We start from the raw sequence: 12,256 nt of genomic DNA on the forward strand, positions 1-12,256 counted from the left end.
TAGATCATTGTATTAGGCAAACTAGACCATCAATTTCACTAGATTTACAATGTCACAATTGCCTTGACCAAATTGTCAGCTTTGTCGTGTTCAATAAGGCAAGCTCTTGGAGCTGGAAGAGCCAGCCAAGCTCTTGAAGCAAGAAAAATCCTCTGAAGCATGAGCTCTCCTTGTAATGACTTGCATGTTCCTATCGAGGCTCTGCTTTACCATCTTCTTCACAGCCCTTCTGCACTCCCGGTTATGCTGCTTACCAGCTGAGCTGCTCGGAAGCGAAATCTGGTCTGCTTGAGGCCCAGAATGCCCTCCGGTCCTTGCACGCCCCTCATCTTTGAACCACTGCAGTATCTTCAGTGCCCTCTTCTGCGCAATGGGACTCCCTAACAATGCCACTTCAAGGACTAATGGCACTATCCCCAGCTCTGTCATCTTCTGCCTCTGGGTCCTGCTCCGGTGAGCAAGAACCATCAGTAGGTAGGCGGCGAGCTCTTGACATTTGGGCTCATCCTCCCACGCCATGCTCTCCATCAGCGCTTCCGGGACCATCGAGTCCTCCTCTATGACTCTCTTTCCTGCTTCACTCAGCATCAAGTTGCCCAGAGTTGCCAGAGCTCCCTCTGAGGCCTTCCTGTTCTGGATCAACTTTAGGAGAATATGCACCGCGCCGCTGGAAACGATGGCTCTAACGTTGTCGAGCTTTGTGGATAGGTTGTACAAGGTAGCTAAGCATGTCAACTTCGTCTCGTCGGTTGTTTCGGTGGCGGTGGAGATTTCGATCAGGAAAGGTAGCATGCGGATGGGGTTAATTGGGGACTGGGTTTTTGCCAGGAAGGAGAGGGATAGGAGGAGGGGAGCCAAACGCTGGTTCCTTGGGAGGTCCTCGGTGTTCGTGAGCTGCTGCAGTTTGACGAGGAGACCTGCCTCCACAATGAGTGCCTTGTTCCTGGAACAAGCAAAAGTTAGACTGAGATCACCAAAGTAGATGTGACTGAACACTGTGGAGGTTATGAGCAGTCAAAATGACAAAAATATCTAGATCTTCCGCGAGATCCAACAGATCTTTTGGTGGTCAATGAAATAGTTGGGTGACATGCACAAAGGGATCCAGGTCAACGTTGAAATAGAAGGGAAGACGAGGAGGAAGGAGCCCTGTTCGGTTGACAATTGCGAGTCAAACTTAGCAAAGACATCTAAGACAATGGAAATCTGCCGACTCTGCCGTGTCGTGTCACTCGGTCAATCTTGCTTCTTGCTACATTACATCGACATATCTAAATTTTTAGTATAGATCCTTATATAATAGAGGGTTGGCAGCTCGCCATCGGCTTAAAGAATCTTCGATCCATTATCTTTAGATCTGCGCTTAAAAGATAATTGCTACTGTGACTAATGCAAAGAGGATATGTGAGTGGACATCATAGTCGAGCAATACAAGCAACTCTGGAATATGTTTGATATCCTATTGGAGGTAAAGGAAGATCAACAAGAAGAATTAGAAGGCTGGGCATGATAAGATGCTAGAACTTAAATCTTCTCAAGCTATCGGATTTCTTCCGATAGGCTTCTGTACTTGCTGTATGATCGTCACGAAAGAAGCTGATGACCATGGAGGAAGAAGGTTTTGACGAGGAAGAACTATCGACGAGGATGACAACACCATTAACGAGCGCTTGGATTGTGCCTCCGTCTTTGATGAACGACAACATAACAATTCCAAGATCACATCAGGAAGACGAAGAGAAGGTGGTGTGTACTACTCACTTGAAAGAGCCGTGGGCTAGCACGATGAGCGTTTCAACGACAAGCTGCCGGTGTTGGTCGTCCTGCAACTCCACGAGCATGGACACCAGAGGCGGGATGACACCGAGCGCGGCCAGCAACCGCTTCCTACCGGGATCGCCGGCCGCCAACTTCTTGATCTCAGCAACCGCTGCCACCTTGATCTCCTCGCGCTCACCAAAGTGCAGCTGCTTCACTGCCTTTTGCATCGCCGCCACCTCCACCATCCCATCCTCAGCCGCTGCTGCCGGCATACCTGCGCTCTCCGCCATCACCGGACTCAGAACCGTAGGAGCAGGAGCAGCAGGGGACTTCTTGGTTGTTAAAGAGGAGCAGGGGGAGGAGGCAAGGAAGTCAAAGATGCGAGCCGCGACACGAAGCGGCACAAACTTGCTCTTCTTCTTCTCGTTGTCGTCGTTGAAGGAAGGAACAGAATCCAACATGCCTCTGCTTTGTCTCAGCCTTTCCAAATCTAAAATGTATTTATGCTTTGTGGACAGTGCTAACTACTACCAATAGACTAATTCAAAAGGAGGCAGCGAGATCGCAGTCTCACATGGGGAAGAAGAAACGATGGACGACATACATATTAGTAAAGCTGAATCAGGATCGATCACGTATATCGCTTGTGGACGGGCACCAAGCATCATAGCTCACGTGTGTCGCACTTCCCGGTTGCTTTTCTAACTCACGAAACCTACTGTTGAGTCTCCCACCATTGACGTCGGTGGCCACCTCTTGCAGCCAATGCCTTGTGCGGTAAGTGGCCACGGCTCTCTGTTTCCTGGTCGAGAACATGAAAGGAGAGATTCGATCTGTAGCCACCTTCGCGTGATCTAAATCCCCCCCGACATGGCGTCCACGTCGTCGGCCTCACATTCACCAAGTGGATAAATCCTCAACCGAGGCCGCTGTTCAAGTCCTCGCTCGGCCACAAAGGCATTGAGGTGGCCCCAAACTACACCATGGCCATATGTGAAAGATGTTGCGCCACAAAGCTTGGCTACGGGCGTAATGCGTGCTGATGAGACTGAGAGATGAAGCCACTTCCAGCTTCCATTCGAGGCGTCTGCTTTGGGTTCCACGTCATGCATGTGCCGAAATGTTAGAATGAGGAAGAAGATGTAGTGTGGTGATAAAGAACTGCGTCTCGATTTTCCTTTATACGAATTGAAGACTGATGGACTCGTTCTTCCTCTTCTCGGTTTACTACTTCGTAGCCAAAGAGAACAAACTCCTTTGTTCAGGCATCCTTTCGAGTTTTTGTTGACGAACGAGGACGGAGGGTGACCGGAGGAGACGCCGAGGGATGTATACGTGAGGCGGCAGGGCGTGGAGTTCCTTTTCCCCGACGTACCCCATTCCAGGAGCCGTGTTGGGCCCACGGTGGAATTTAAACGGCCCCACCTTCCGCCAATATGAAGGCGGGTAGGTGGGGATACTCGACTAGAATAGTATCACATTTATAGATGAAACAAGTACACGAGGAGGGGTACGAATGCAAAATACCGACGCTGTGATGTCACAACATCCTAAGAAAATGATAATATAAGGGAGCTATTTGCAAAAGTGAGTCCTTAAAGTACGAACTAAGTGCTAACTCTGCATTATTAAGTGAACAGTGGCGTTGCTTATCTCGTGCTGTCCTTCTCACGCCCTACGCATTGCTCCTCACTGATGTCGGCGGCTGCCTTCACCCCTTCTGCAGCTTCCGTCCCCCTCTCCAAGTCGCTGAAACCGGCGGCGCCCAAAACCCTAGGTTTTGGATCTTCCTTATCGGCCTTCAAGTGCCTGAGGCGTCTCCTCCCTCGGCTCGACATGGACGCCGCGGCCGGAAGCGGCACTGCCCTCGCGGCCCGGATGGTATCTTCCGTGCCTTCCATCGGCAGGTCAGCCCCCTCCCTCGACTTTGAGACCTCGGTGTTCAAGAAGGAGAAGGTCACCCTTGCCGGCCACGATGAGGTCTTTCACCTCCTTTCAGCTCTGCCTCTTGTTTTCTCGCCCCATTTTCTTCAGATTTTTCTTCTTTCTGTGCGTGAATGGTGTTCTTGACTTCCTTTTCGTTTATGTTTTTGGGTCCTTGTTTTGCTATCAGTATATTGTTAGAGGTGGAAGAGATCTGTTCCCCTTGTTGCCGGATGCGTTCAAGGGGATCAAGCAAATTGGTGTGATCGGCTGGGGGTCTCAGGTGAAATATCCCTTTTTTAGCAAAACTTTTTCTTCCATAGATGCCAAAATTGCGATTTTGTTTTCTGTATTTCCGTGTATTCAGATACAATAATTTCACCTCCTTCCTGGTAATACTGGTTAAAGAATGACGAAACTTGACTGTTGCATAGCACCTTTCGCCTTAAACTGAAGCTTGTTGCCTGGGAGCTATTGTTCGAGTTTGCTAATTCGTATGTTTTACTGGGGGGTTTGCAACATGCATTATGCCACATTAATTTATAAGGTGACTGAAGGTGGTTACTGTAATTTTTTTCTTGGGAACAAGTCTATCGGTATATTCTGATCGTTTCGCAATGAATCAAACAAATCGAGTTAAATCAGATAATAATTGGTCAAATATCTAACGCTTTATTGGTAGAAGCATATGGCTTTCTCGAGCGTGCTTTATTTTTAAAGTTGTTTTAGGCAAACAGGTACAACATGATAGAGAATGGCTATCACTGATCATTTAAGGAGACAAATTATGGCATTTTATTGTTTTATGGTGTCTAGATGTTAATGTGCATATTACTCATGATTGTATGCTTCTTCTTTTTCAAATACATAGGGTGGCTTGTATTGAAAAAATAGTTTTTTACTTTTGTATCTTGTGCTGAGGCATATTTATTCATATATTCTTGGAAAGTCCGAGGGATGCTGCAGGTTCTATCACGTTTTAGCAAATTCATGAACTGTTGTCAGTTTCTTTGTTGTGTAAGTTGCCATACAATCTTCTATAATTTATCTATAGGAAATTGGGTGGTCATGTTATTTGTAAATTTCATTAGATTCACCTTATGGTTCTGTTTTTTTTCTATGGACCACCTTTGCATATCTAATACCAAGGTCTTTTTTTTGTAGGGTCCAGCCCAAGCACAGAATTTGAGGGATTCACTTGCTGCCACAAAGTCAGACATTGTAGTAAAGGTGATTCTGCTTTTAAGTTTCATTTCTTTGTTATTTGTCACTGTTTTTTGAAGTGAGATCTTGCATCATCACGATGGAAGATCCGACCTATATATGCTCTGAATACCTACATGAACTGTCTACACAAACTAATATGTTTTATGATGATGATAGAGCTATCTATCAGAAACACTAAATTTATCAAGGTTCGTCATTCCATGATGTTTCGTTCGGTATGGGCGATATGTACTAGTCTGATAGAGGACTGATATGGGCAGTACATACCAGTTTGTTGGTATATCCCACTATACCATATGTCAATATGTTGCTATGGTTCGGTATGTACCATACCGATAGTCGGTCGGTATGCTTGTACGGATGGTAAGACGAACCATGGAATTTATTATCAATAACATAGTGGTTTAAATTGTTCTGCACTTGGTCCTTTTTTTTTTACAATGCCTTTTCTCCGCGACAGTTATAAATAGGGACTTTTGGCATTTTTATTTTACCTTTGACCTGCAAACAAAAAGAAAAAGTGAGAAATCTAGTGGATAACTTACTCTTTCTTTCTAATTTTAGGAACCTATATCTGCTTAACTTTATGTTAGCCTGAAAATGGTTTGTATTGTTTGCCCTTGTAGTCATTCTTATGATCAGTTCTGCTGACCTGTCTACATCTACTTTTGAGTTCGATGCAACCTTTGTTTGCGCCTGTCTTTTTATGCCTCTTTATTGAAATTCTAATATTGTCTAGGTTACTGTGAGTAGCATATTAGATGCTTGTTTTTCCATTAAATCCCTTTTACATGATTTATTTGATCTATCGGTATATTTAAAGTTTTTTCCCCTTAATATGTTTATGATGTGATATGCTTCCCCCGTGTTGTACAAGTTGCTTCTGTTCTGTGCACTACACATTCTTATCAACTAAGGGAACTAAGATGTTGAAGCTACGTTTCAGATTTTCTTTTATGTTCTATGTATATGTAATTTTTAGTGCTATGATTTGAACATTTGCAGATCGGTTTGAGAAAAGGTTCTAGTTCTTTTGATGAAGCACGTGCTGCTGGATTCACTGAAGAAAATGGGACTTTGGGTGATATCTGGGAGACAATTTCAGGCAGTGATCTTCTGCTGTTGTTGATTTCTGATGCCGCACAGGTTAGCTTCTGAGAATACAGAATCCGCAGTCATGTGGATTGTCTTTATGTGCTGGTTTGACATGATTCCGCAGATTTTTATCTCGTCCGGCTTGAAAACCTTATCATAATGGTCATGGCAATATGTATTTTTTTGTAAAGAAATTGCAAGTATACCTAATATAATAGTATTTATCTAACATGTAGGTTAAGTCTGAAATGATAAATTATGGTTTAAGTTTTAATCATTATTCTACATGTTGTTCTTAAGTATTTGAGTTAGGTCATAATGTTGGCCAAATTGCTAATATATTTTTGTTTAGTGTTGTGATTTCTTTTAGTGCAGTATTAATTTTGAGCTTCTGTAGGTTAGCAAGTTGGGAAGATATATTTTTTAATTACCATAAGTTAACTCCAATGCTGTGTGTCTTGATACTCTAGGCTGACAACTATGAGAAAGTACTCTCTCACATGAAGCCAAACAGCATCCTGGGCCTCTCCCATGGCTTTCTTCTTGGACACTTGCAGTCCGTTGGTCTTGATTTTCCAAAAGACATCAGTGTAATTGCTGTATGCCCCAAGGGAATGGGCCCATCTGTTAGAAGGTTGTATGTCCAGGGGAAAGAGATCAACGGTGCAGGGATCAATTCTAGTTTTGCTGTACACCAGGTACCTCCTTGGCCTATTAAGAATTAATACCTAATTCTCCTGTGATGTTTTTCCATGCAGTACACCTTAACAAAGCCTTTACAACTCTAGATGTATGTTTGGATCTCTTTCTTTTCTTGACAAGTTATGCTTAACGATACCGTTTTGCTTTCCCAACAGGATGTTGATGGCAGAGCTACAGATGTTGCTCTGGGGTGGTCAGTCGCTTTAGGCTCCCCTTTCACCTTTGCTACTACATTGGAGCAGGAATACAAGAGTGACATTTTTGGGGAGCGCGGTTGGTTTGTCAACCTGCTAGATTGCTAGTAGACTTCTGCAGGTCACCTAATTTTAGTTGATTCTTATGTAGGTATTTTACTTGGTGCTGTGCATGGAATTGTGGAGGCATTATTTAGAAGATACACCGAGAATGGAATGAGCGAAGAACTGGCTTACAAAAACACTGTAGAATGTATCACAGGAATAATATCAAAAACCATTTCGACAAAGGTAAATGTATTTGCTTTGTGTTGCTCGATCTAAGGTGCCCTACTCATTCAACTGCTCTGTAAAATTTAGGGTATGCTTGCTGTGTACAATGCTCTGTCAGAAGAGGGGAAGAAAGAATTTAATGCTGCATACAGTGCATCCTACTATCCTTGCATGGACATATTGTATGAGTGCTATGAGGATGTTGCCTGTGGCAGTGAAATTCGCAGCGTCGTACTAGCTGGACGGCGCTTTTATGTAAGCTCTTAAGCCTGCTGGTTTATGCCATCAGAGCTATTGTATAAAAGCTGGTGTTTTTTTTTTTGGGTGCTTTTATGAAGCATGTGTTTTGTACCAGAAAGACTGGATTTTCTTCTCTTTCCTGTCTGAAGAAAATGACAAAAACATTATTATTATTTCCTCTTTCAGGAAAAGGATGGTCTCCCCGCTTTCCCCATGGGTAAAATCGATCAAACACGTATGTGGAAGGTTGGTGAGCAAGTTCGTGCTGTTCGGCCTGAAGGCGACTTGGGTCCTTTGCATCCGTTTACTGCAGGAGTTTATGTGGCTCTGATGATGGCACAGGTACATATTCTGTTGTTCTTAATATTAGTTCTTGTTGCTTAAACCCTATCGGTTTAAAGAGCATATTTATATTATTGAAGTTTGTTCATGTGGCTTAAACCCTTTCTGGCATTAACATTATGCAGATTGAGGTCCTAAGGAAGAAGGGACACTCTTATTCCGAGATCATCAATGAGAGTGTCATAGAGTCTGTTGATTCACTGAACCCTTTTATGCATGCTCGCGGGGTATCATTTATGGTGGATAACTGTTCCACGACTGCACGTCTCGGATCCAGAAAATGGGCTCCACGGTTTGATTACATCCTCACGCAGCAGGCTTTTGTTACTGTCGACAAAGAGAGCCCCCTTAATCAGGACCTCATCAGCAACTTCTTATCCGATCCGGTCCATGGTGCAATCGAGGTTTGTGCACAACTGAGGCCAACTGTTGACATCTCAGTTCCACCTGATGCTGATTTTGTCCGCCCGGAATTGCGACAAACAAGCAATTGAGATGTAAGAAGTTTCGATGCTTAACATCTCTCGGATGTTTGAGGCTAAATCTTTGGAAAATCTTCCCAAATATGCAGTTCCAACGCTTATGGAGAAATTATGATTCGAGATCGCCTAGTATGTGGTTGTAGTGAAGTAGTTTGACATTTGTGTTTCCTACTTTGAATAACAGTGGTTGTGTACTGCAAGAGCTTGATCTAACTCTTTAAGTATTTGGCTAGCTTTTGTCGTTGCAGAGGACAACACATCAGTGAATGCTTATTATGGAGGTTGAAGTACAAATTAAAGCACTTGAGATGACTTAGCATAGGAATAAAATGTGGAAGATTCAGTCAGGGAACAGAACTTGCGAAGCTTGAATCTACTCAGTGAACATGTTCTAGATGACGGATCACTATAAGCTAATTTAGATGCTGATTTGAATGACCATGATGGTCGATGATAGACATCATTAAAGACTTGAAGCGATCGACGACTCCTCTCCTCATGATGATCTGAATGACTTGGATCTTTCTACTCGGGGACTTGCAGAGAGGAGTGGCAGTGAAGTGAGAGCCAAATCCATGTCCACCAACACTAGCAGCCACCGTCATCGATCATTGTTGTCGTCCTTACTGAACATGAGATTCTCTGCTTCTTGCACTGTGCTCGTCTTCATGCCCACGAGGAGGACGTTCTTGGGAGATGGGTAGATGAATTTGATGGAATTGGGTCTCTGATGCCACCGGGCACTGGATAATAGTTGGCATAGAATTGACCCACGGAATCAACATTGTTTGCATCTCTCCTTTCTTTAACCATGTCGGTGTTTGTGGAACAGGTGTGGAGTCACGGCAGCACGGCCATGACCTCTGATCTCGAAACCTGTTCCCGGAGAGAAAGATTCGTAGATAGCTACTGGCACGGACGTTGACGCAAGCAATGACAGCGAACGGATCAAAGAGAAGAAGACGAAAACCGAACTTGCCTGCCCTCCGTAAGCTTTCACAGGTAGTGTGTACCAACAAACGTTCGTTCAACCTGAAGGCCATCAAATCCGAGTCCTTCACAGGTCACGCACCAATGTGGTCATCTCGTCCTCCTCGAAAAAGAGGCCCAAAAGCTTGCTCAAAGAGTTAATTTGGATGTACCAAAGGCGAAAGGAGGCTCAGAGGAAGACGTCTAACTGTAAACAATGCTTTAGCCATGTGATCTGCAGGCCAAGTACATCAGCTTTAGACTGGCAGTAATCACTTGCTTGGCGCTTTATGTGTGGTCGCCATGGATGTTGGGAGCTCCAAAAGCTTGGAAGTTATTGCCCACTTAATTCTTTGTCATAGAAGACATTGAAACACCACCGATCTGCACCTGCTTAGCAAATCTGAAGCCCCCATGCGGATGCAGAACACAATGGCGTGTGTTAGCGGTAAAACAATGACGAATCGAGCTTGCCACACCAACTCCCGCCCACCGCCGATGGAGCTTTGAGCTCAGCGCAGTGAACCTTCCCCAGAAGATGCGATGCTCTTTGCTTACAAACAGGGATGCTGTCCTTGTAAGCAGCATCATTCGACTGGCCGCCCTGTGCTGCTGCTGCTGCCGCTAAAACCCTCATATAATAAACACCGACGCCACGCCAAACCTCTCTCTGCCTCCCTTTCATCATTCATCCATGTCAGGGAATCTACAGCAAGCTTTCACTTCATTGCGTCCCTCCGACTCAGAGGTGTCGAGGACCACTTGCGGCTCCCAGATGAGCTCCAGGCTTCAAATCTTTTCCTCCTCCTTTCTAGGCTCCCACATCTCGCTGGTTAGATCAAGTGGGAGCTCCACAGACATGTCTCTTGCAAACGCACGAGCTTATGCGTGTGATTAGAGTATTAAAAGGCCGGCACGGTTGACCAGGTCAACGGGAGGAACACCCAAACCTGTGTGCGGAGGGAGGAGATACCGCCATCGGCGTCGCTTGTGCAGAGCACATACCAAACCATGAGCGAGTTCAGTGGATGACATCCACTGCCAATGCACGCACATTAATGCCTGTAGTACTCGAGACTGTTATATTCAAAGAGCAGAGGTTTGTCTCGATCGAGTCACCGATGAGGGAAGCATCGATCTGCCGTAGAAGATATAGTATGAAGCCCAAGAAAGACTGGTAGAATTTATGCAAGCAGGTTGGTTGACTCGACTTGACCTCAGAAATATGTATTGCAAGTGCTTAATTAGGCACATAATTAGACTTGTTTGATTTCCTATCGTCATTTCTAATGCACTAATATTAGAAAATATTTACCTATAAAACAAATAGATTCTACAAAATATTTTCTCTCTTCTTTATGATGATTGATTGCTTGGTATTTGATTATTCAATTTATTTATATTTAATATCTCTTTAATGATTGCTTGTGCACCGGTAAGCCTTGTCATGGAGCAAATTAGGAGTATGGTGAAATAAATGACTATTAAGGATAGATAAAAGAAGAGTGAATTGGTTTAAGGTTGAGAAAACAGAACAAATTCTCTATTGATTCTTCCACTGGGAGCTAATTAATTATCCTTCTCTTAGTACATGTACCTAATCCTTGCCTTAAGATCAAGGCAATATTCCCCTACCAAATATTAATTTATTGAGAATTTCTATTGTTAGGAGCATATCTTTTATAGCATCTTAATATGCAATATTATGCATTAGACAACATATTATCAAGTATTTTTCATGTATCTATACATACATGCATACATACATACATACATACATACATACATATATATATATATATATATATATATATATATATATATATATATATATATATTATTCTCAGTTGAACTATTTGAATTAATTTATTATGATATCCTAAAAAAATTCGAAGTTTTTTTCATGAAAATTGTATGTATTTTTTTATTTTGTTTACTTTTCTAATATATTTTTTTGAGAATACATAAGTATATTTTTACTCGTAAATCACATAAATAGATACTTTTATTGATAAATTAATATTTGATTGTCATTGGTATGATCTCGTAAGCTCACGAGGAATTATTCATTTTGAGTATGCTAGTTCGATTTTACCCTTTCAAAACTCGTGAATCCCAAAAATCGTCTCTAAAAATAAGGGTGACTTAGGAGATCTAGTGCTCATAACTCTTCTTCTAACATCATTCTAATAAATCAACATTTAAACATTATGCTAGGCTCATAAGGAATTATCTTCTCGGGCATGCCTGCGATTTTATATTTTCAAGCCTCATGAACCTCAAAAGACACAGTGATTCAGAGGGTTTATCAATCCTTAGTTCCCCTACTGTTTAACCAAGGATTAAATGTCCTTATCATTTTCATTCTACTCTTCAACATTTATGCTTTAATTTAAGAGAGAGTGTTGAAAATGATAATACATTTGAAAAAAAATAAAATAAATGAAGGATCTCTTAATTAATCCATCAAGATGATATTGTGTTGCTAATTATTATGTAATTAAGATATGCTATTAATGTGAACACATCTTATATAGTGTGAGTACATTTTATACGCATTAGATAATATATTATTTATTATTGTATTCCTACTGTCTCTAAAATAAACTCTCTTGGGTGGTTTTCTTTCACAATTACAACCAATTAGCTTGGAATAGTATTAAGCTATTCCTGTGTGATCTTTTGTTTCATTGTATGCAAAATCAATTTGATCCTATCTGTTCTTGGCTTCCAATTTTGATCATAAATAGGAAGGTGAGGAGGTCTCAAGCCGGTGCACGCATCGAAGACCCAATCGCGACTCCACACCGGGGGTTCACCAGATCTCCTCCGTCGGATCACCACCTACGGCGGCCTTAACGCCGTCAAGTGCTTTGGTGGACGGCGACGCGGCGCTTGGGGTTCCCCGAATGGCCCAGCTGGCGATCGAAGCACCGCACGTGGCCACCTGCCCATTGTCCGGGGGAGCCCGCCTGACCGAATTACCCAAAACGCCCTTCCTCTCCTTCCCCTCGCTCGCCCAAATCCAACCCCCCCCCTCCCTTCTCC

At 43.0% G+C, this 12,256-nt stretch overlaps 2 protein-coding genes across 2 annotated transcripts; one reads left to right on the top strand and one right to left on the bottom strand.

Moving 5' to 3' along the window:
* Positions 1-2,350, bottom strand: LOC135616251 (uncharacterized). Its single transcript, XM_065115444.1, has 2 exons — positions 1,762-2,350; positions 1-943 (listed from the first exon to the last, which is right to left on the bottom strand). The coding sequence occupies exons 1-2, from the start codon at positions 2,220-2,222 to the stop codon at positions 91-93; spliced, it is 1,314 nt and encodes a 437-aa protein (XP_064971516.1). The 5' UTR covers positions 2,223-2,350; the 3' UTR covers positions 1-90.
* A 1,040-nt stretch (positions 2,351-3,390) lies between these two features.
* Positions 3,391-8,471, top strand: LOC135617875 (ketol-acid reductoisomerase, chloroplastic-like). Its single transcript, XM_065118594.1, has 10 exons — positions 3,391-3,741; positions 3,875-3,967; positions 4,849-4,914; positions 5,917-6,057; positions 6,477-6,704; positions 6,864-6,981; positions 7,054-7,193; positions 7,263-7,430; positions 7,602-7,757; positions 7,883-8,471. The coding sequence occupies exons 1-10, from the start codon at positions 3,457-3,459 to the stop codon at positions 8,249-8,251; spliced, it is 1,764 nt and encodes a 587-aa protein (XP_064974666.1). The 5' UTR covers positions 3,391-3,456; the 3' UTR covers positions 8,252-8,471.
* Positions 8,472-12,256: the final 3,785 nt, after the last annotated feature.

The sequence above is a fragment of the Musa acuminata genome, chromosome BXJ2-7, assembly GCF_036884655.1.
Source record: "Musa acuminata AAA Group cultivar baxijiao chromosome BXJ2-7, Cavendish_Baxijiao_AAA, whole genome shotgun sequence".
Classification (NCBI taxonomy): domain Eukaryota; kingdom Viridiplantae; phylum Streptophyta; class Magnoliopsida; order Zingiberales; family Musaceae; genus Musa; species Musa acuminata.